General features: G+C 43.9%; 1 protein-coding gene across 1 annotated transcript; it reads left to right on the forward strand.

Moving 5' to 3' along the window:
- The first annotated feature begins 917 nt into the window (after positions 1-917).
- mov10l1 (Mov10 like RISC complex RNA helicase 1) lies at positions 918-24030 on the forward strand. The gene is made up of 25 exons (XM_035790797.2): positions 918-1081; positions 1418-1545; positions 3692-3879; positions 6875-7037; positions 7196-7308; positions 7699-7886; positions 10143-10286; positions 17353-17757; positions 17900-18094; positions 18471-18585; positions 18757-18934; positions 19086-19156; positions 19263-19354; positions 19721-19779; positions 19924-20076; positions 20271-20452; positions 20907-21053; positions 21153-21274; positions 21379-21478; positions 21629-21775; positions 22105-22278; positions 22665-22814; positions 23047-23154; positions 23385-23617; positions 23737-24030. The coding sequence occupies exons 2-25, from the start codon at positions 1452-1454 to the stop codon at positions 23759-23761; spliced, it is 3546 nt and encodes a 1181-aa protein (XP_035646690.1). The 5' UTR covers positions 918-1081; positions 1418-1451; the 3' UTR covers positions 23762-24030.
- The last annotated feature ends 383 nt before the right edge of the window (positions 24031-24413 follow it).

Here is a 24413-nt window from a genome sequence, read left to right on the forward strand (position 1 = left end):
CCAAAATGTTGATGCCATTGGGTAAAAGAGTAAGAATAGGATACAATGTCTAACCCAAACTTGAAGCTTGTTTTACTCCATTGTTTGTAAACAATATCATTTTACATAGCAATTCTTAGTTGGCTGGCTTTTGGGTTAAGCGGGCATCGTGTCAAGAAACAGTGCGGCTTGGCTGGGTTGTGTTTCAGAGGATGCACGGCACTCTACCTTCTCCTATCCCGAGTCTGTACTGGAGTTGCAGCGATGGGGTAAGACTTTAACTACCAATTGGATACAGCGAATTTTGGGAGAAAAATACGTTAAAAAAAATAAAATATAAACGATCCTGGTGAGGACGATGAGCACGCAGATGAGCTTCCCTGAGACGGTTTCTGACAGTTTGTGCAGAGATTCTTCTGTTGTCCAGGTGACTGGTCTCAGATGATCCTGCAGGTGAAGAAGCCGGATGTGGAGGTCCTGGGCTGGCATGGTTACACATGGTCTGAGGTTGTGAGACTATTAAGGTGAGGTTATTAATGCTTCTTCAGTAGTGGAATACTGTTAATTAGCACTTGAATGTTGCAAATAAAGCCGTAGTGATTGTGTGATTATTAATACAATTGTGCATAGAACAATTTCTGATACTGTGCACATGTGTATGCAAATACATTGAAATTATGTTGTTTTCAATTTCAACCAAAACCGAACGTCGGTTTGACGTCTGGCACAGTCGTCTTTTCAACGACATTTTGCTAGAGTGGGATAAGTTCTCTATATTATGCGGGGAATACTTTGGAACAGATTTCTAAATTTTAAATCACTTGAAGCTGATATCATGGTGTTAGAGTTTAAAAAAAATGGTATGTCCCCCCCTAAAAAAAAGAATGTTTTGCTCAGATAACTTGGGGGGGGCAAACCGAATCAACCGCGGGACGCCAGATAGGGACAGACCTTTCTTTCAATGCTCTTGCTAACGTTCGAGTTGGCGGGACTATTTGAAGAAAGGTGTCCGTGTGCGCGCACGCAATTACATCTTTTTAGTCGCGTGTGTGAGAAAGCAGCACGTGAACACATTTACGAAGAGCAATTTGCTGCAACAGAGGTATGTTGCCTTGTACAACAATTTCTCAGGAATAAAGCAATATTTTATTAGTTAGGTTATGCACCGTGTTGTATTTTCATCACTTTTAAATAGCTACAAACCTGCAATAAAGACGAGTTGTGGAAGCATAATGTCAGTCGAATAGCTACTGTTCGCATAGCTGGCAACATTAGCGTGCTAATAAATTAGATGCAACGGCAATTGTATTAGCTATCAAGTGCAATGCGTTGCTTGACGGATAAAGCAATCAAGTGCAATAGTGGCCACACTTATGTAAATGAGTTTGACAAACCACCAGTCACATTGTTTTGTTTTCCCCTCTGCCCTCATTTACAGTAGCACCACCTTCAGCATCTAGCTACTTGCAGACATGGTAACAGCAGTGCAGTGTGTGATAGCCAAGTTGCTGGCCCCACTATGGAGAAAGGTAGAGGAGGCTGAAGTGGATGGGTTATATGGCGCAGGTAAGTCTTCAAATGAGCTCACCAAGCAGCCTGACAGCTTCTCAATGCACCTGTCCTGTTTCAGTCGACAGCAAATGAGTGCTATAAATCCCAGAATGTGATCGATCCAACATTGCCAGTGGCTACAACCCACCTGTTCTCAAAGGAATTTTAACTACTTTTCTGTGTCAAATCTCTGATTTAGTCAAAAAACCTTGACAGTTACAGTGACGAGAAAAAGTATGTGAACCCTTTGGAAATACCTGGATTTGTGCATAAATTGGTCATAAAATGTCCTATCTTCATCTAGGTCAAAACAATACAAACACAGTCTGCTTACACGAATAACAAACAGTTATACGTTTGTCTTTATTGAACACAGTGTAAACATTCACAGTGCAAAGTGGAAAAAGTATGTGAACTCTTGGATTTAATAACTGGTAGACCCTCCTTTGGCAGCAATAACCTCAACCAAATGTTTTCTGTAGTTGCGGATCAGACCTGTACAACTGTCAGGAGGAATTTTGACCCATTCGTCTTTACAAAACTGTTTCAGTTAAGCAATATTCTTGGTATGTCTGGTGGGAACCGCTCTCTTGAGGTCAAGCCGCAGCATCTCAATCAGGTTGAGGTCAGGACTGACGGGGCCACTTCTGTTGAAGCCATTCTGTTGTTGATTTCTGTGTTTTGGGTTGTTGTCCTGTTGCATCACCCAACTTCTGTTGAGCTTCAATTGGCGAACAGATAGCCTAACATTCTCCTGCAAAATGTCTTGATGAACTTGGGAATTCATTTTTCCGTTGCTGATAGCAAGCTGTCCAGGCAGTAAAGCAGCCCCAAACCATGTAGCTTCCTCCACCATACTGGTTTTGATGTTGGTGTGCTGTGCCTTTTTTTTCTCCACACATAGTGTTTTTGTTCCTTTCAAACAACTCAACTGTAATTTCATCTGTTCACAGACTATTTTGCCAGTAGTGCTGTGAAACATCCAGGTGCACTTTTGCAAACAGTGGCTTCTTCTGTGGCGTCCTCCCATGAACACCATTCTTGTTTTAGTGTTTCACATATCGTAGACTCGTGAGATGTTAGCATGTTCCAGAGATGCCCAGTCTTTTGCTGACACTCTAGGATTCTTCTTAACCTCATTGAGCATTCTGCACTGTCATCTTTGCAGGATGGCCACTCCTAGGGAGAGTAGCCACAGTGCTGAACTTTCTTTATTTATATACAATTTGTCTTATTGTGGCCTGATGAACATCAAGGCTTTTAGAGATACTTTTGTAACCTTTTCCAGCTGTATGCAAGACAAGAATTCTTCATCTTAGGTCTTCTAAGATCTCTTTTTGTTCGAGGCATTAGCCTAGGACAGGGGTGGGCAAACTTTTTGGCTCGAGGGCCACATTGGGATTTTGAAAGTCAATGGAGGGCTGCATTTTGAGGGACCAATTGTTTGTTAATCAATTTGCGGGGGCCTCCCGAGTGGTGCAGCGGTCTAAGGCACTGCATCGTGTCACTACAGACCTAGGTTTGATCCCAGTCTGTTTCACAGCTGGCCGTGACTGGGAGACCCATGAGGCGGCACACAATTGGCATCGTGAGGGTTTGGCAGGCAGAGATTTCCTTGTCCCATCGCGCTCTAGTGGCTCCTGTGGCGGGCCGGGGGCGTGCACACTGACACGGTCGCCAGGTGTACGGTGTTTCCTCCAACACATTGGTGTGGCTGGCTTCCAGGTTAAGCGGACATTGTGTCAAGAAGCAGTGCTGCTTGGCTGGTTCGTGTTTCAGAGGACGCATGGCTCTCGACCTTCGCCTCTCCTGAGTCCGTACGGGAGTTGCAGGGATGGGACAAGACTAACTACCAAACCACGAAATTGGGGGTAAACAACAGTCTCGTGGGGCCGTACTGTGCCCCAAGGGGCCTATACTTTTTCTAGCCTACACTGTGAATGTGTAAATGATGTATTCAATATAGACAAGAAAAATACATTGTGTGTTATTAGTTTAAGCACTTTGTTTGTCTATTGTTGTGACTTAGATGACGATCAGATCAAATTTGATGACCAATTTTTGCAGAAATCCAGGTACTTCCAAAGGGTTCACATACTTTTTCTTGCCACTAAGTTTTTCAATGTAATGATCAATGACCAGTCAATCTTTTGTGTGTCAGCGATGGAGGAGGTCCGCAACCTGCGCTGCGGCGTGGTGACCCTGCTGTGTCAGGACTACGGCATGATCGACGATGATGTCTACTTCACCACTGGAGAGGTGCTTGGTGGCGTGCCGCTCAGAGTCGGGGATGCAGTCAACGGCCTTGCAGTACGAGATAGTGCCCAAGGAGGGTGGAAAGCACTGAGGGTGAGACACTTTGACCAAGACCTTACTTTAACCAGTATGGTTTTGTTATCTACGGAGATGAGACCTGACTGGGTCTCACTATTTAAATTGGTTTCTTACTTCTTATCCTGGCCTTTATTACAATTGCCGGGTGAAATGACGGGAGCCCGACCGATGTGAGATTTTTGGTCCGATTTTAGAGTGGAAATATAATATACAATATCTGCATATATTTTTATTATAGCTTTAATAATAAAATAAAAACGTCTAAGGATTGTGCTTTCAACAGGCCTATAAAGATACTCAGAAAGCTGATTTCTTACATTTGAGTAAAAAGCATTAATGTGAATGGCGTCAAGTACACTCACAGGTAGTTAGCTGGCTAGCTAGCTAGCACTCGTCAAGGAAACAGGGTTGGCGAAAAGTGAATTTGCACCAGTCCCTGACAGGTGACAACACATGCATCCAAGCGTAGCTATGAAGCACTACTTTGTAACCTTCTGTTTTTTTTAGTGTCTCGGAAAATATTTGAATGACAGAGCTTGAGGAATACCCTTGGCAAAGAGCAAATATAACACTCCAGATTTTGCAGTCTTCACTAAAGGGCTGTAACGATAATATTACCACAGAGTAGAACATTCTGCTTGCTTTACATTTGGGCATAGCATCCATTGTTTGTCACAACACCTACCATGACACTTTACGTAGCAGTATATGGCCAGTGTGTATTTTTTGCACTTTATTGAGCTGGCAAGCTTCTATCTACTCAGCACTCACCGTAGAAGCAGTAACTTCACTCTCCTCTCTGACTGGTGTAGTTGCGTTGGAGAATAGTGTTGAGTCTTGATGTAGCGCTCCAGGGAAAGATAGGCTTACTGCCATGTAAAGAGCACCCTCTTTACAAAAAGTCAGTCTATGATGGGGAGGGGGATTTTGGTGTTTTCTCTGCATCTTATATTGGTCCTTTTCGGAGGATTAAATATATCTGATACAAATACATCTGTAAAAGGCTAATATCAGCCGATTTAATATCGGTCAACCGATAAATAGGTCAGGCTCTAGAAATGACTATAGGTTTCAACAATGTCTTTTTTTACAATATGTTATTTTTATTCAAAGACTTAATCATGGAAACTTACTGACGGTTGTGGCTGCGTCGCGTGATGTATTGTTGTCTCTACCTTCTTGCCCTTTGTGCTGTTGTCTGTGTTGTTGTGCTGCTGCCATGTTGTTGCTACCATGATATTGTAATGTTGTGTTGCTACCATGTTGTTGTCATGTGTTGCAACTAGAGGTCGACCGATTAATCGGAATGGCTGATTAATTAGGGCCGATTTCAAGTTTTCATAACAATCGGAAATCGGTATTTTTGGACACCGATTTTGCTATTAAAATTGTTTTTTTTTTTTGTTTTTTTTTTTACACCTTTATTTAATCTTTATTGGTATTGGCAGAATTACAGATTTTCACCTTGTCAGCTCGGGGGATTCAATCTTGCAACCTTACAGTTAACGAGTCCAACGCTCTAACCACCTGCCTCTAATTGCACTCCACGAGGAGACTGCCTTTTACGTGAATGCAGTAAGCCAAGGTAACTTCCTAGCTAGCATTAAACTTATCTTAAAACAATCAATCAATCATAATCACTAGTTGACTACACATGGTTGATGATATTACTAGTTTATCTAGTGTGTCCTGCGTTGCATATAATAGATGCAGTGCGTATTGTTGCTCCAATGTGTACCTAACCATGAACATCAATGCCTTTCTTAAAATCAATACGCAGAAGTATATATTTTTAAACCTGCATATTTAGCTAAAAGTAATCCAGGTTAGCAGGCAATATTAACCGGGTGAAATTGTGTCACTTCTCTTGCGATCATTGCACGCAGAGTCCGTGTATATACAACAGTTTGGTCCACCTAATTTGCCAGAATGTTACGTAATTATGACATAATATTGAAGGTTGTGCAATGAAACAGGAATATTTAGACTAATGGATGTCACCCCTTAGATAAAATACGAAACGGTTCCGTATTTCACTGAAAGAATAAACGTCTTATTTTCGAGATAGTTTCCGGATTCGACCATATTAATGACCTACGGCTCGTATTTCTGTGTGTTATTATGTTATAACTAAGTCTATGATTTGATAGAGCAGTCTGACTGAGCGGTCTGACTAGGCAGCAGCAGGCTCGTAAGCATTCATTCAAACAGCACTTTTGTGCGTTTTGCCAGCAGCTCTTCGTTGTGCGTCAAGCATTGCGCTGTTTATGACTTCAAGCCTATCAACTCCCGAGATTAGGCTGGTGTAACCGATGTCAAATGGCTAACTAGTTAGCGGGGTGTGCGCTAATAGATAGCTAATAGAGTGGTTGTTCCCCTTGCTCTGCATGTGTAACGCTGCTTCGAGGGTGGCTGTTGTCGTTGTGTTCCTGGTTCGAGCCCAGCGAGGAGAGGGATGGAAGCTTTACTGTTACACTGGCAATACTAAAGTGCCTATAAGAACATCCAATAGTCAAACGGTTAATGAAATACAAATGGTATAGAGAGAAATAGTCCTATAATTCCTAAAATAACTACAACCGACAAACTTCAACCTTTTACCTTGGAATATTGAAGACTCATGTTAAAAGTAACCACCAGTTTTCATATGTTCTGAGCAAGGAACTTAAATGTTAGCTTTTTTACTAGGCACATATTGCACTTTTACTTTCTTCTCCAACACTTCGTTTTTGCATTATTTAAAGCAAATTGAACATTTTTCATTATTTATTTAAGGCAAATAGATTTTTATTGATGTATTATATTAAGTTAAAATAAGTGTTCGTTCAGTATCTTTGGAATTGTCATTATTACAAATACATTTAAAAAATCGGCCAATTTAATCAGTATCAGCTTTTTTTGGTCCTCCAATAATCTGTATCGGCGTTGAAAAATCATAACGGTCGACCTCTAATAGAGACACATGCATAGTATGTTCTGTGGTGACAACTGTGGCCATTCCATTTCTCAGGTGGAGAAGAACGCTGATGCCTGGGAGGAAGGAGGGGGAGGAGCCTCCCTGGAGGCAGACAGCAACCAGCTCCGTCCTCTGATTGGTACTGTGACGTCATGTGACCGGGACGGTGGCTTTATCAATCAGACCACTTTTTTTCCACGAGAAGCTCTTTGTGATGGTACTGTCAACAATCAAAATAGATTTACTCCTATTTATGTTCTACTATTTTCTACTATATTTCTATGCTGCCAAGCTGTCCCAGATGCTATACCCGTTTAGCCTTTAATTTCCTATCCTATGCTTCCTTTTTTTCAATTCCTTGCTCCTGTCCATCAGGTTTTGAACCCATGAAAGGGGACTGGGTCCAGGCCCAGTACTTTATTAGTCCCACCCAGTGGAGCAGCCAGGCCCGGTCTGTGTCCCCCTTACGCTACCGCCGCATGGACCAGGTCAGTCCCTCTAGAACTTCATTCATTCCTTGCAAATGGCATTTCAACTTTACCTCACTGAAGATATGTTTCGTGCCCATGGACTTTGATCTGTAGTCCAATTATCACCGTCAAGTCCACATTAATGTGACGATACAAACTTTTAGTCTCACCCCCTTCTGATTTGGAAAGGCACACATCTGTCTATATAAGGTCCCACAGTTGACAGTGCATGTCAGAGCAAAAACCAAGCCATGAGGTCGAAGGAATTGTCTGTAGAGCTCTGGGACAGGAGTGTGTCGAGGCACAGATCTGGGGAAGGGTACTAAAAACATTTCTGCAGCATTGAAGGTCTAGTCTCACTTCCTTCTCTGCACACACACTCTCCCCCCATACCCCCACCCTACCCAGGTGCGTGTGTCCAGTGTGTTTGGCAGCAGCGGTGTTGTGGAGGACAGTGTGTTCTTCAGCCTGGACAACCTTCTACTCCCGGCCGGGTACCGTCCCTCCCCTGGGGACATGGTCAGCCTGGTGGTGGTGGAGAGCAGCCAGTCCTTCTACTGCTGGAGGGCTCTGTGCATGGCTACCAGCCAACACGGGTAAATAACCACAAACAGATCTGTTGGAGGGCTCTGTGCATGGCTACCAGCCAACACGGGTAAATAACCACAAACAGATCTGTTGGAGGGCTCTGTGCCCGGCTACCAGCCAACACGGGTAAATAACCACAAACAGATCTGTTGGAGGGCTCTGTGCCCGGCTACCAGCCAACACGGGTAAATAACCACAAACAGATCTGTTGGAGGGCTCTGTGCCCGGCTACCAGCCAACACAGGTAAATAACCACAAACAGATCTGTTGGAGGGCTCTGTGCATGGCTCCCAGCCAACACAGGTAAATAACCACAAACAGTCCTGTTGGAGGGCTCTGTGCATGGCTCCCAGCCAACACAGGTAAATAACCACAAACAGATCTGCTGGAGGGCTCTGTGCATGGCTACCAGCCAACACAGGTAAATAACCACAAACAGTTCAGCTGGAGGGCTCTGTGCATGGCTCCCAGCCAACACAGGTAAATAACCACAAACAGTTCAGCTGGAGGGCTCTGTGCATGGCTCCCAGCCAACACAGGTAAATAACCACAAACAGATCTGTTGGAGGGCTCTGTGCCCGGCTACCAGCCAACACGGGTAAATAACCACAAACAGATCTGTTGGAGGGCTCTGTGCCCGGCTACCAGCCAACACAGGTAAATAACCACAAACAGATCTGTTGGAGGGCTCTGTGCCCGGCTACCAGCCAACACAGGTAAATAACCACAAACAGATCTGTTGGAGGGCTCTGTGCCCGGCTACCAGCCAACACAGGTAAATAACCACAAACAGATCTGTTGGAGGGCTCTGTGCCCGGCTACCAGCCAACACAGGTAAATAACCACAAACAGATCTGTTGGAGGGCTCTGTGCATGGCTCCCAGCCAACACAGGTAAATAACCACAAACAGATCTGTTGGAGGGCTCTGTGCATGGCTACCAGCCAACACAGGTAAATAACCACAAACAGATCTGTTGGAGGGCTCTGTGCATGGCTACCAGCCAACACAGGTAAATAACCACAAACAGATCAGGGCTGGCTCCCAGGGTAAATAACCACAAACAGTCCTCTGTGCATGGCTACCAGCCAACACAGGTAAATAACCACAAACAGATCTGTTGGAGGGCTCTGTGCATGGCTACCAGCCAACACAGGTAAATAACCACAAACAGATCTGTTGGAGGGCTCTGTGCATGGCTCCCAGCCAACACAGGTAAATAACCACAAACAGTCCTGTTGGAGGGCTCTGTGCATGGCTACCAGCCAACACAGGTAAATAACCACAAACAGATCTGTTGGAGGGCTCTGTGCATGGCTCCCAGCCAACACAGGTAAATAACCACAAACAGTCCTGTTGGAGGGCTCTGTGCATGGCTCCCAGCCAACACAGGTAAATAACCACAAACAGTCCTGTTGGAGGGCTCTGTGCATGGCTACCAGCCAACACAGGTAAATAACCACAAACAGTCTGTTGGATCTGCCAACACAGGTAAATGATCTGTTGGAGGGCTCTGTGCATGGCTCCCAGCCAACACAGGTAAATAACCACAAACAGTCCTGTTGGAGGGCTCTGTGCATGGCTCCCAGCCAACACAGGTAAATAACCACAAACAGTCCTGTTGGAGGGCTCTGTGCATGGCTCCCAGCCAACACAGGTAAATAACCACAAACAGTCCTGTTGGAGGGCTCTGTGCATGGCTCCCAGCCAACACAGGTACCAGCCAACACAGGTAAATAACCACAAACAGATCTGTTGGAGGGCTCTGTGCATGGCTACCAGCCAACACAGGTAAATAACCACAAACAGATCTGTTGGAGGGCTCTGTGCCCGGCTACCAGCCAACACAGGTAAATAACCACAAACAGATCTGTTGGAGGGCTCTGTGCCCGGCTACCAGCCAACACAGGTAAATAACCACAAACAGATCTGCTGGAGGGCTCTGTGCCCGGCTACCAGCCAACACAGGTAAATAACCACAAACAGATCTGCTGGAGGGCTCTGTGCCCGGCTACCAGCCAACACAATTCGCTACAAAAATAGGCCCTGGACAATGATCAGTGAATTAATACATTTCCCACTGCTATACACACAAACCCTTGTATCAATGAAATGACCTATGATGGTCTCATGGCATTATCAGAATTCCACCATGTATGTTGGGTGAAATCTCAGGAGGAATTCATATGGTATTAAAGGCTGATAATGAATTAGGACCTGGGCCACTAACCTACACCATTACCTCTGGTCTTTTTCCTCCAACAGTATGAATACTGTCAATAACAGGTCCGTCCCAGAGGCGGAGATCAATAGTCTCCTGGAGGACAAGGGGGGCCTGGTGGTTGGCGACAAGACACACTTTGGGGTTCTGCTGCTGGGAGAGAGCCGGGAGCTGGTTGTCTGGATACAGTGAGTCAGCCATGGAGTGTCTACTTGTCTTAAATGAGAGAGAACTACCCTGTAAATCTGTAAATGCCCTGATGAAGGCTTTTGTAGAAATGTTTGTTTTACAATGCATTCGTGAAGGTACTCGGATCCCTTTTTTTTTTTTTACCAACTTTTGTTACATTTCAGCCTTATTCTAAAAATAATTTAAAAAAATGTTTTACTCATCAGTCTACAAACAATACCCAATAATGACAAAGCGAAAACCGGTTTAGACATTTTTGCTAATTTATTCAAACAAGTATTCAGACCCTTTGCTATGAAACTCGAAATTGAGCTTGGGTGCATCCTGTTTCCATTGATCATCCTTGAGGTGTTTCTACAACTTGATTGGAGTCCACCTGTGGTAAATTCAATTGATTGGACATGATTTGGAAAGACACCAACCTGTCTATATAAGGTCCCACAGTTGACAGTGCATGTCAGAGCAAAAACTAAGCCATGAGGTCGAAGGAATTGTCCGTAGAGCTCCGAGACAGGACTGTGTCGAGGCACAGATCTGGGGAATGGTACTAAAACATTTCAGCAGCATTGAAGGTCCTTAAGAACACATAAGGGACTCTGACTCAACCATAACACGATGCATAAAAGACATCAGTGAGGACATCGCTAAGCAACTGATTACTGACAGATCCGTGGCGCCGTGTTTTAGTATTGCGCTTGACGAAAGCACTGATGTAAGTGACATTGCCCAATTATGTGTTTGGATCCGCTTCCCTCAAAACGAGTCGTTCCGAGAGAAACTTTTAGGTTTTACTGCCCCTTCAGGGACAAACACTAGGAGAGGATATTCTGAAAGACCTTGTTACATTTTTTGCTGTTAATAATATTGACGGTCAAATCTGGCAACTGCCGGTGGCCCAAACATACGAGGGAAGGAGAAGGGACTCATAGGCCTGATGAGAAAAAGAGAGGATATTCCCAAATTTGTTATGTTTCATTGTATCATTCATCAGGAAGCACTTGTGGCTAAACTCGGACTGTGACTTACAGAATGTGATGCAGCAAGTCGTGCTGGTGGTGAACATTTATTATTGCGAGGGCACTGAATCACCGGCAATTCCACCAGTTACTGGAGGAATACCAGACAGAATACGGCAACTTGATATTTCACAATGAGGTGAGATGGCTGTCTCGTGGCAGAGTTCTTGAAAGATTTCTTTCTCTCCACCCTCAAATCTGTGAATTTGTTGCAAGCAAGGGGAGAGAGGAGCCAGAGCTGGATGATCCACACAGGATATTAAAGCTGGCTATATTTTTTTTAACTGACATCACCTGCCACCTGAACACAGTGTATCTCCAGCTCCAAGGGAAAGCTAAAACTCTGGGCAAAATGCTGCGTGTGGTCACAGCGTTTCAACATAAAATCACCACACTGTTCATACCTGATGGTTTGTTCATTTCCCAAACCTCAGAGCAGTCACCACATCCAATACTGACACATTTAAGCTATGATGCATTTGTGCGTGTGTTGGAGGAGTTGAATTTGGAGTTTGAGTAAAGATTCATGGAGTACAACATCATTGAGAACCCCTTTTCATGTGCTACTGTCATCTCTGACCCCAGTCATCACAACCCTCTGTCCTGACAGTGCTGGAATAGAGAGTGAGATAGTGGAGCTGCAGGCCTATGACACATTGGAGGGTGAACTAAGATCATGTGTTACCCATTTCTGGAGCCTTGTGTCAGACACAGAGTATCCACTTCTTAAGCAGTGTGCAACATTTTCAACAATGAACATTGTGAAACTAAAGCAGAGAAACAGACTGACCAATACACACCTGGATTGCCTCACAAGAATAGCAACAACAGACTATACATTTAGAAGGAATTCAGTCAAGGAGCAGAAGGGACCATTTTTGCTCAGCCAACTACTGAGGTAACCTTTAATATGGGTCTAATACATGTGATGTAGCCTATTTGATGTGTGTATGTATATATTTGTGATGTGCTGGCCATCAAATCAATTGCATGTGCTCTAAATTTGCTCTCAATTGATAATATTGGAATAAAAAGTACAACAAATAAAGATCTGTGCGGCCCTATTGTCTCATCTCAAAGTGGTCCCCTTACAAAAAATAGTGAGCAACACTCCCCCTAATTATTGCCCAGCATAGGTACTCCCAGCAGAGGGAGCCAACGTCGCGGCACATACCTCCCCTCTATCACAAACCCCCGGGGTAGACCTCCCAGGATACCGTGAGGGGGGAAAAAACTATTTCACCTTTTGTGACTAGGGGGCAGTATTTTAATTTTTGGGAAAATAACGTTCCCGTAGTAAAAGGGATATTTTGTCAGGACAAGATGCTAGAATATGCATATAATTGACAGCTTAGGATAGAAAACACTAAAGTTTCCAAAACTGTAAAAAATATTGTCTGTTTGTATAACAACTGATATTGCAGGCGAAAGCCTGAGAAAAATCCAATCCGGAAGTGACTCATGTTTTGAAAGCGCTGCGTTCCAATGTGTCCCTATTGAGCAGTGAATGGGCTATCAACCAGATTACTTTTTCTCCGTATTCCCCAAGGTGTTTACAGCATTGTGATGTAGTTTTACGCATTTATGTTGAAGAATACCCGTAAGGCGGCTACATTGGTAACTGGTCACCTGATGGTTCCCAGAGTGATTCTCGCGTAAAATACAGAGGTAGCCATTCTTCCAATCGGTCCTACTAAAAAAACATTTGTCCTGGTGGATATATTAACGAATAGATATTTGAAAAACACCTTGAGGATGTTTGCCATGTTTCTGTCGATATTATGGAGCTAATTTGGAATATTTTTCAGTGTTTTCGTGACTGCAATTTCCGGGCGATTTCTCAGCCAAACGTGAAGAACAAACTGAGCTATTTCTCCTACAAAAATAATATTTTTGGAAAAAAGGAACCGTGGCTATCTAACTGGGGGTCTCGTGAGTGAAACATCCGAAGCTCATCAAAGGTAAATGATTTAATTTGATTGCTTTTCTGATTTCCGTGACCAAGTTACCTGCTGCTATCTGGACAAAATGCTATGCTAGGCTATCGATAAACTTACACAAATTGCTTGTCTAGCTTTGGCTGTAAAGCATATTTTGGAAAACTGAGATGACAGGGTGATTAACAAAAGGCTAAGCTGTGTCTCAACATATTTCACTTGTGATTTTCATGAATGGGAATATTTTCTAGGAATATTTATGTCCGTTACGTTATGCTAATTAGTCAGTCGATGATTACGCTCCCTCATGCGGGATGGGGAGTCACTATTAATCCATTTTAGAATAAGGCTGTAATGTAACAAAGTAAAGGGGTCTGAATACTTTCCAAACGCACTGTAATAACATTTAAGCACAAGTTTTTGGACCATTGTCCGATCAAGACTCTGAATATCATTTTGTGAGACATATTTAACCTTTTTATTTCATCAGGTGAGCCCTGAATGACACAAATCACAGAAATAAACACATCAAAATGCAAATGCAAGCAGAAAGAAAACACGGTTGTAAAAAAACAATAAGGTCCTCAAAGAGCTTTCTGAATTGACCTAGAGGCACCAGAATGTTTAACATTTTGAAAATGTTACCCCAAAAACAGTGCAGAAAAAGCTAAACGCTGATTTACCTAACGCTGTAGAGACAATGAATTTCCAGAGTTGGCCATCCCTGAGACTGTGGTAACTAGTATGTCTAAAGGTTAGTAATGATGTTCGATACAGTGGGACTTTTTTCTAAAAGGGCTTTATAAATGCAACCATAGCAATGTATCAACCTACGTGACATCAGAGGGCCAACCATGCAGTGATGAGTACTAAACCTAATGACCCTGCGTGGCATATCTTATATCTATATAGATATATATAGATATATATAGATATATATATAAATAGATATAAATAGATAGATATAGATATATATAAATAGATATAGATATCTGTTATCAGCTTCTTGATATGCCACACCTGATAGGAGTGGCATATCTTGGCAAAGGAGAAATGCTCACCAACAGGGATGTAAACAAATTTGTGCAAAACATTTTGAGAGAAATAAGCTTTTGGTGCTTATGAAACATTTCTGAAATATTTTATTTCAGCTCATGAAACATGGTACCAACACGTTACATGCCGAGTTTAAATTTGTGTTCAGTATAGATAGGCTTTTGGCACGAGCGCATCCCGTGGTGGAAAAAGTGCCCAATTGTCATCCTTGAGTAAAAGTAAAGATACCTTATTAGAAAATGACTCGAGTGAAAGTCACCCAGTAAAATACGACTTGAGTAAAAATCTAAGTATTTGTTTTCAAATATACTTAACTATCAAAAGTAAATGTATATGTATGTATATGCCAAAGTATCAAAAGTAAACGTATAGACCTTCCCGAGTGGCGCAGCGGTCTAAGGCACTGCTTTTTGTGGAGCATTTCTGGGATCATTTATTTCAGCCCAACACTTTACATGTTGTGTTGATATTTGTGTTCGGTATAGATGTTCAGATATTTGTAAGCAGGGACACGATCAATACGGGCACCATTTTTAAAGTACATATGCTTAAATCATCAGTTATTTGTATGTCAAGAGAACAACATATACTTAGTTTTAACTGCATTCAATACTCATTTCAGGTCAAGAAAGTTTTTCTGTAATACAATGAAGGCAGACTGTGGTTCAGATAGAGCCTGTTCAACCGTGGTGGCAAAACCATACACAACAGTATTCTTGGTATACAAGTGGTTACATTTTTTTTACAGACAAGTCAATATTGCTAATGTAAACAGGGTGAAGTACAGGTCTATATCTCTTTTTTCAAACTTGTGGGCAATTCAGGATATGTCTCAATTAAAAAATAAAATAATGATTGTTCTCTAAGCGGCGTTGTACAATTAACGGTCAAATACACAGCATATCAAATGAATTCAGGACTTGTGAAGTTATACCCAGGCTAAATATAAGCCTTCCACAACCACAAGACCCACTAATAACTTTATTTTATCCAAATAGTTTAACATTTGTAGAAAAAAAAATATGCATCTAGAACCATGCATAATGCAATGCACATGACCTAATACTGACTAAGTTCTTGTAGCAGATGTTAGGCTATCGAAAATGTAACTGCTTGTCGGAGGAAGATGTGCTCTCTCAACTTTGTTGGCGTGTCACGCAGGGCGAGGGCTTGGTTTGTGTGTAAACCATAGCTAAAATTGGTCCAAAATAAGCCCAATGTGTTTCAATGGGCTTATTTTGGACCTAAGCTTGTCGCCTGCCTTTGACAACTCCCATTATTATGGCGGAGGTGTGCATCTCGTCATTATATATAGACCTCTGGGGTAAATGGGGAGGTGAACACAGCACAGAAGGAGCGAAAGAGACGACCCAAAATACAAGACGAGAACAAGCGGCCATAAACGCTCATAAAATCAACAGACATTTGGAATATTGCGCAAAAACGTACACTTTAATTAATCCGATCATCCAGCCCTATGCAGGACCCAGAATCGACACCTTTCGTTATATCCAGAAAACCTGACTTAATTAACACCATCAAATAATACACATTTGAGTTCTATCTGTGAAGTAAACTAGTTACAACAGGATGGGCATCTTTGATGGGGGTTATCATGGGTCTGTACTCACAACCATACACGCTGTCAGAGCTGACCCTAGCTTTTTTGGGCGCTTTAAGCAAAAATGTCGTCTGTGCGAGCAAAACATATTTGCATCCCCCCTTTTGACAGCAGCGAGAAACTGAACGTTTTAGAGTACATTTCCAGAAGTCTGCACATTTTGCCATGGGCGTAGAGAAAATGTTGCAGATTTTATAGCAAGTTTGCGGCAATTCTACACATTTTACGATGAGGCGGAGAGAAACGTTTGCAGATTTTAGTAATTCATCTGAGCGAGAGTGACTAACAATCATGCCCCCCCGATCGTTAATTTGACCATTATTACTGCTAGTTTAGATAGCTGGCTGCTTAACTACTTTACCAATCTAAAAAAATTGAGCTGACATGGGCTAATTGAGTTACTGTCTGTGACTGACATAACAAGAGAGAAACTGCTGATGCGCAACCAAATTTCGAAGTTGCACCTTGTGCAATTTTCCATCCTTGAGCTGCAGATACATGCAGCCTGGTCTTGTCAATTTGAGGAAAGCCTCTGAATTAGTAAGTGATCAATAGTATCGAAGGCCTTTGACAGGTCAATGAAGAGGGCAGCACAATGTTGCCTTTTATCCATTCAAATAACCACTTTTATAACTAGGGATGCAGTGCAATGACCTGGTCTAAAACCTAACTGTTGTACATTTAGCTATGAAATGTGTTCTAAGAAAGATCTGAGAATTAATCAAGGATTGTAATATTTTAGCTCGGTAAGGAGGTTTTGAAATTGGTTGATTTTTAGAAATGTAGGCCACAAGGGTCACCAGCTTTGAAGGGGGAGTAGATGAGCCTCCTTCCAAACCTTGGGGATAGCACCAGACAGTGGAGGCTGCTGATGAGAGGACGACTCTTAATAATGGCTGGAACAGAGCGAATGGCAAAAAACATATGGAAACGATGTGTTTGATATTGTTGATACCTTTCCTCCTGTGGTACCAGATATACAGTGGATTCGGAAAGTGTTCAGACCCCTTCACTTTTTCCACATTTTGTACGTTACACATAATGCCAAAGTGAAAACAGGGTTTTAGACATTTTTGCTAATTAAAAAAATTAAAATTGATACCTTAAGTATTCAGAGGCCATTGTGTTCAAGTTGTAGAAACATCTCAAGGATTATCCATGGAAACAGGATGCACCTGAGCTCAATTTCGATTCTCATTGCAAAGGGTCTGAATACTTTTATGTAAATAAGGTATCCGTTTTTTATTTTTAGTACATTGGCAAACATGTCTAAAGAGCTGTTTTCGATTTGTCATTATGTGGTATTGTATGTAGATTAGGTTTAAAAAAAAAAAATGTAATCCATTTTAGAATAAGGCTGTAACGTAACAATGTGGAGAAAGGGAAGGCGTCTGGATACTTTCCGAATGCTCTGTATTCTCTTTTCTCTTGACAGGAACCGAGGATCTGAGACCCATAGACTGAAGTGCTGTGAGTTTGCTGGCTGGGACTCAGAGGAGCAGTTCAACCTAGGGACTGTGACAGACCCACCGGGACAGAGAGAGGGTGTTGTACAGTTTCCTGCTCTAACACAGATCCTCTATCGGGGTATTCAGGGCCTATCCAGCAAGCACACTCCCATGGTGGGTCCCGCTCTCTACCCGCAGTCCGGGTCTGCTGGGCCTACTGTACTGCTCAATGGTGATGGGAAGGAGATGAGTGAGATAGATGGAGATGTGGTTGGAGAAACTGGTGAGGCACATCAGGACACTGTTCACAAGCCTGCCATACGGACAGATGAGCGAGACGTGGAGATCGCACCAGGGGAGAAGGTATCTGTGAAAGTGGGCTGCCGAGCCAAGTAAGTCATGCTTTAGCTCGCTGCTATACAAATCTGGTATAGTTGTCTTTCTGGTGGTGTCACTATTATCTGACCGAATCAATTTGTTCTGAAGATTCAGGTTTTTAAAACATTGATTATGTATCCCTCCATCTTACCCTAGGAACTTGGGGCGTTGTGCGGAGCTGCTGCTCCTGCACTTCCCCTCTTTCACCATTGGGAGGCGTCTGGAGGTCACAGTAGGCAGTAAAGAGGAGAGTCTTCTCCAGCCCTTTGCTCCCTACTGCCCAGCAGCCCCACTGCCCCTTCCTCAGGCTGCCCAGGTGGTCACTGTGATGGCTGCACATCCACCTCAACGGTAAACTACACCCTGATAATGTCTCTGTGCTGTGTTGTTTAGGTATGTTCTGCCTACCTGCAAACCACATTTCCCTATAGAATAATGATGATTATCTTGACTAGTTGGTGATACTGTCCACCAACGTTTTCTCTATAATCAAATGTTTTTTTCCCCTGAACCTAGTTACTCTACCCATGTTGGACATGTTGAATGATGACAGTTTGGTCCACACCCTCCTGTGTAGTTAGAATTACACCCCTCCTGTGTAGTTAGAATTACACCCCTCCTGTGTAGTTAGAATTACACCCCTCCTGTGTAGTTAGAATTACACCCCTCCTGTGTAGTTAGATAAAATCGCTAGCCTATGACTTTCTATTCTTATTTTATTTCACAGGCTGATTAAGCGCCACCTGCCTAACTTCCTGGGTAACTACCCGGTGCCCCAGGCTCTACGGGACTGTATGGAGGCCGACCGTGACGTTTTGGTGGCCCAGCCATGTCTTGGAGAGGTAATGGAAGGAAGTCTTCTATCGTCTATTACATGCTTTGTTCCCACCATCCTACAGGAATCTGGCTCCAATTCGGTTTTGATTGAAAAGTCGCTCTGGATTTTGATATGGAGGCCTTTGCTCCTCCACTGTAAAATAATGGATTAGTTAATCTCCCTCTATTTCTGACAGACTCTGTCGGCGGCCAACATGCGTCTCCGTTTCTCCTCCCTGCTGTGGCTGGAGGAGCTACAAGCTGAGAGCGAGCTCAGGGAGTTCAGCATCAGTGGAGCCCTCCTCAGGAGAGGCGCCATCTATCTGCACCTAGAAGTGCTTGGCCTGGCTGAGGGCAGGCCCAGTCTCTTCATAGGTATCTGTTGAGTCTTAATTTGGCCTTGTAATAATAATGGAACGTTTGATTGTCACACACACACCATATGGGTACAATGAAATGTGTCGTTTCACAGAGTCAGCCATACTTGAATTGAGATGTTTGATATCGTGTTTTGTCTGCTCTACAGGTGACAGAGTGGCACTGAAGAAGCCAATCAGTGGAGGCGTGGTGATGGAGTACATCGGTTATGTCACAGAGGTACTCACAGGTTTTGATCTTCTTAGCGTTTTGCTTGCCGCGCTGATATTTCTCCTTGTGCTTTGTTCACACTGACCTGAACACTGTTTGTGGACCATATCCACAGATCATTGATGAGGACGTGAGTCTGAGGGTGAACACTGAGTTTCAGCATGGCTACCTGGGAGAGCCTCTAGATGTTGAGTTCACCTTCAACAGGTACCTTGTCCTGGTTCTAGGAAGGATCCTTTCTGTGTCACTAAGTGTTGATCTCTGTTCCTTTAGCATAGATAACGTGTGACAGGTTGACAGTATACAGGTTGACAGTATATGGATTATGTATGATGATGTTTGTGTTGACAGTATATGGATTATGTATGATGATGTTTGTTGACAGTATATGGATGATGTTTGTGTTGACAGTATATGGATTATGTATGATGATGTTTGTGTTGCCAGTATATGGATTATGTATGATTGTGTTGCCAGTATATGGATTATGTATGATTGTGTTGCCAGTATATGGATTATGTATGATTGTGTTGACAGTATATGGATTATGTATGATGATGTTTGTGTTGACAGGTTGTCCATGAGGCGATGCCACTTAGCACTGGACCAGAACAAGCACTTTGAAGAGAATGGTGATCTTGGCTTTGTTCTCTCAATCCCATTTCCAAAATGTGTTGTATTTAGTCAACTATTTCTTCTTCTCTCACCCCAACCCCTGGAAAGTTTATTTCCTGTCTGGTCCACCACTGATTGTGCATCTTCTCCTCTCTTCCCAGTGTTCTTCCCTAAAGCTGTGATGCTTCAGGCCCCTCTATGGACGGGAGAGTGGGGTCCAGAGGAAGTGAAAGAGGGCACCCTCACAACCGATGGGGTGAAGCTGTCAAGCGTCTCCGTTGACATGGTCTCAAAGGCCACACAAACCAAACCAGGTGATATAAGCATTGGGAGTCGTTCATTCTGACAGCACAGAGATGATCTGTATACTACAGCTGCTGAAGTGTCATAAACCTGAAGGGCATTAGAACTCGTGTCCTGACTAGGACAGTTCAGTACATTTGTGAGACAGAATGAATGATCGGTGAAGGAGAGGGGAACGAGTATTGAGCCTCTTTAATTCTCTCAGATTCCAGGCTGCCATCTAAACCCATCCCTAACCCAGGCCAGTTTTTCAACCAGCAGCTGAACCCGTCTCAGAGGGAGGCAGTGAAGCGGATCCTGGCAGGGGAGTGTCGGCCCACTCCGTACATCCTATTTGGACCCCCAGGGACAGGAAAGACTATCACGCTCATAGAGTCCATACTACAGGTAGACACCCCTCAACCTGGGAGGTATCCTAGTGGTTAAGAGCGTTGGGCCAGTAACCAAAAGTTCATTGGTTTGAATCGCCGAGTAAGTGTAAAATCTGTCGACATGCCCTTGAGGAAGGCAATTAACCCCAATGGATATCGAATGTTAATTGTCACATGCGTCATAAACAACCGGTGTAGACAAACAGTGAAATGCTAACTTACGGACCCTTCCCAACAATGCAGTGAGAAAAATAAACAACCAAACCCCCGGTTTATATAGGATTGGTTTTCTTTCAAATGTTTTGACTGTTTGGGTCAGCCGGTCTGATGAGCAGGGTTTGCACTTGTAGTATGTTCCATCGATTCCATCGCGCCTGGCAAGCTCTATCAAGTTTCTTGTATTTGGTTATTTACAGCAGTTTCCCTCCATTTTAGTTCCCTGAATAAATAATAGTGGCCTCCTCCCATAGGTGTATCACCGCCTGCCCAGTAGTCGTGTGCTGGTGTGCACTCCCTCCAACAGTGCTGCAGACCTCGTCTGTATCCGTCTCCATGAAAGTGGGTACCTGAACTCTGCCAGCCTGGCCCGCGTCAACGCCTCCGGTCGACAGGAAGAGGTACTGCACCCATTGCCGCCGCAGAAATTTCATCAGTCCTATTTTTTCCGACCGGTTCGTGCCTCTGTCTGTATCGCATTTCCCTCTGTATCTCCATAGGCCATCCCGGAGGTTCTAAGGCAGTACTCTCAGGCTGGGGAGGACATCCGACACGCCTCCTTTCACAGGATTGTGGTCAGCACCTGTTCCAGCGCCGGCATGTTCTACCAGATTGGACTGCGGTGAGGGAGGGTAATTGGGTTCAGTGTTAACCTCCCTCACCAGAGGAAACGTAACTGTAGTAAACTGGATCTAAGGTCATTGTCTCTTTGCTGCGTTTCCTCAGTGTGGGTCATTTCACCCATGTGTTTCTGGATGAGGTTGGCCAAGCCACGGAGCCAGAGGCACTGATCCCTCTGGGGCTTCTGTCAGAGAGAGACGGACAGGTTAGGTTGAACACAGAGTACATCTACAATCCTTACTACAGTGGCGCAACCCATTGCCCGTAACTGACATAAGTCATAATTGACCATGCGTTCTGTAGCCTCCTGATCAGGAAGTGTGTCATATTTTCTGTTGCTCTCGCCATCCTTTAGATAGTTCTGGCCGGAGACCCCCGGCAGCTGGGTCCAATTGTGAAGTCCAAGCTTGCGCAGGCGTTCGGCCTGGGGGTGTCCCTGCTGGAGAGACTGATGGCCAACACTCTGTACTCCAGAGAGAATGGCGGATACAACCCAGTGCTGGTGAGTAGACACACGCACAATCCCTGTGAGTGCCATGATCACTAAAATCCTGCACAGGGAATCCACCAACTATGAATACAAATTCTGTATGTTTTTCTACATAATGTTTTGCCCTTGCATTGTAATATAATGTATGCCATTTAGCAGACTTGTTTTTATAACCTACAGTCATGTGTGCAAGCATTTTAATCATGGATATCCCCAGTGGAAATCAAGCCCACGACCCTTGGTGTTGCAATCACCAAGCTCTGCCAACTGAGCCACACGGGACTGCGTGGTAAATAGAGCTCCCCGTTGACACGTTCTCCTGGTGGCCTTTCTTCTTCCAGGTTACCAAGCTAGTGTACAACTACCGTTCCCACGAGGCCCTCCTTGCCCTGCCCTCTAGACTGTTCTACAACGGGGAGCTGTGTGTCAGGGCCCAGAGGCTCATAGTGGACTCCCTCTGTCACTGGAGCCGTCTGCCAACCAAGGGATTCCCCCTCATCTTCCACGGAGTCAGGGTAAGGACCCAGTCTCTTACTCCCTGTTCTCGTCAATCAATCAATTGAATGTATTTTTTAAAGCCCTTTTTACATCCGCAGTTGTAAAAGAGGAGTGGGGACAGACAGCAGGTCAGGGAGAAGGTAGCATGACCTGTGTCCCATAGTCGCAGGCAGAACTTACCCAAAAGGAACTCAAGACATGGCCTCTTTCTAAATAGTCTCGTCTTTACATACTCATATCCTCCTGTCCTCTTCCAGCCTCTTTCTCAAACAATCAGCGTTTCCTCTCCTTGCTTACCACTGACAGTTTTTGAACATTTTGACAAATATGGGTTTTCCTCTTTGGTTGGAGCAAAACCTAGACGTCGAACACCAATAATGCCAGTCACCATTCCCCTTCTTAGGGCACAGAGATGAGGGAGGGCAACAACCCGTCATGGTTCAACCCTGGAGAGGCGGTACAGGTGATGCTGTACTGCTGCCAGCTGGCCAAGAAGCTCTACAATCCTGTAGCTGCTAGTGACATTGGCATCATCGCCCCCTACAGGAAACAGGTTAGTAGTGCACATTTCGGCCATCACTGGTTGGTCCTATTCTGTTTTGTCAATCTGCTAGTTTTGATGTTCACCCCAGAGTCTAAGCCTCTAGAAGGCAATATCTACTAAGCTAACATTTTTAAAAGGCCTCAAACTCATAAAAAGTGAGTCAATCTGTCACAGTAGTACAGTTTTCCCTCAACTCTGAACACCGGTCTGAACCCCTGAACCATGAACCTCTCCTCTCCAGTCGGAGAAGATCCGTGTGCTGCTCCACCGGGTGGGCCTGTCTGACATCAAGGTGGGCTCTGTGGAGGAGTTCCAGGGACAGGAGTTTCTGGTTATCATCTTGTCCACGGTAATATTACAATCTTTCCTCTGTCCTACTCATTATTGAACTCTGACTAATTCCTCCCTTTACAGGGTCTCGGTTCCGTTCCTTCTCAATTAAGGGAATCAATTCTGAAATTGAAAAATATTAAATAATCTGTCACTTTTGTATGAGCTGAATATCACTGCTGAAATTGACTGAATTGAAGTTGTAATTCACCCTAAAACATCTAAATAAAAGACCTCTTGTTGTTCCAGGTGAGGGCAAATGAGTTGGTGCAGGGCAACGACCTGCAAAGCATACTGGGATTCCTGTCCAACCCTAAGCGCTTTAACGTAGCCATCACGCGGCCCAAAGCCCTGCTCATCGTCGTGGGCAACCCGCACATCCTCGTCAAGGACCCATGCTTCACCGCTTTACTCCAGTATTGTTTTGAGAACGGGGCCTACCTGGGCTGTGACCCCCCAACCTGTCTCAGGGCAGCACACCGGTGTGTTTAGAGTGTATTATGCACCACACACACACCGTTTAATTTGAGTACAAACAAGACGCTTCATGATGTGGCTTTAATTTGTCGATAATAACACACATTCATCTGTTTCTCCTCAGAGCTGCCAGTGAGAAAGAGGAGTGAGAGTTCACCGCCCCCTCTGCTGACACTCCACTGCTACCTGTACAATTATGTTCAAATACAAGTTTCTTCTTTCATTCTTTACATTACGATGACTTAGCTCTCTGCATTTGTTATTCTATACCGTCGGCTGCGTATGTCTTAATCGGTGGGAAATGGAGAAATGGTTTGTAAAAGATGTATTAAGAGAATGCACTCCCATTTCTTAACTGCTGTATGTTGCTGTTGTCATGCCATCCACTGGGTGGCAGTAATAAATATGACAAACCTTTGGTGTTTTTTCTTACTGGGTTATTGTACTTTGACACCAGTGTCAATGATGCATTATTGATGATGCAATATTGGTGATGCGTTATACCTGTATGTGTGCTTAAGACTCATACAGGTATAAGGACTGGTACCAGGGACTACCTGTGAGAAACCTAGCCTGAATTAGAGGGGGACTGGGACTGTTACCATGGCACCTGAATCCCACTTCAAAGAGCTCATTTAGAATTTTTTTTTTTAGTTAGGCTCATTGGCAACTCATTAAAGTTCTATTGAGTGAATGAGCCCCCCACCCCCTTCTCTCTCCCCCCCCCCCCCCACTCTCACTGGGCTCCATCAGGGCTGACTCACTGGAGATTCAGACTGTCAGTTGCCACATCCAGTCTCT

This window comes from Oncorhynchus keta, chromosome 17 (assembly GCF_023373465.1).
Source record: "Oncorhynchus keta strain PuntledgeMale-10-30-2019 chromosome 17, Oket_V2, whole genome shotgun sequence".
NCBI classification, from domain to species: domain Eukaryota; kingdom Metazoa; phylum Chordata; class Actinopteri; order Salmoniformes; family Salmonidae; genus Oncorhynchus; species Oncorhynchus keta.

Bases quoted from the DNA above. Each gene is read 5' to 3' on its own strand.
- mov10l1 (XM_035790797.2), top strand. From the start codon at position 1,452: ATGGTAACAGCAGTGCAGTGTGTGATAGCCAAGTTGCTGGCCCCACTA. The intron at 7,309-7,698 runs GTCAGTCCCTCT...CACCCTACCCAG, and splicing joins GCTACCGCCGCATGGACCAG to GTGCGTGTGTCCAGTGTGTT. The intron at 22,815-23,046 runs GTTAGTAGTGCA...TCTCCTCTCCAG, and splicing joins TCGCCCCCTACAGGAAACAG to TCGGAGAAGATCCGTGTGCT.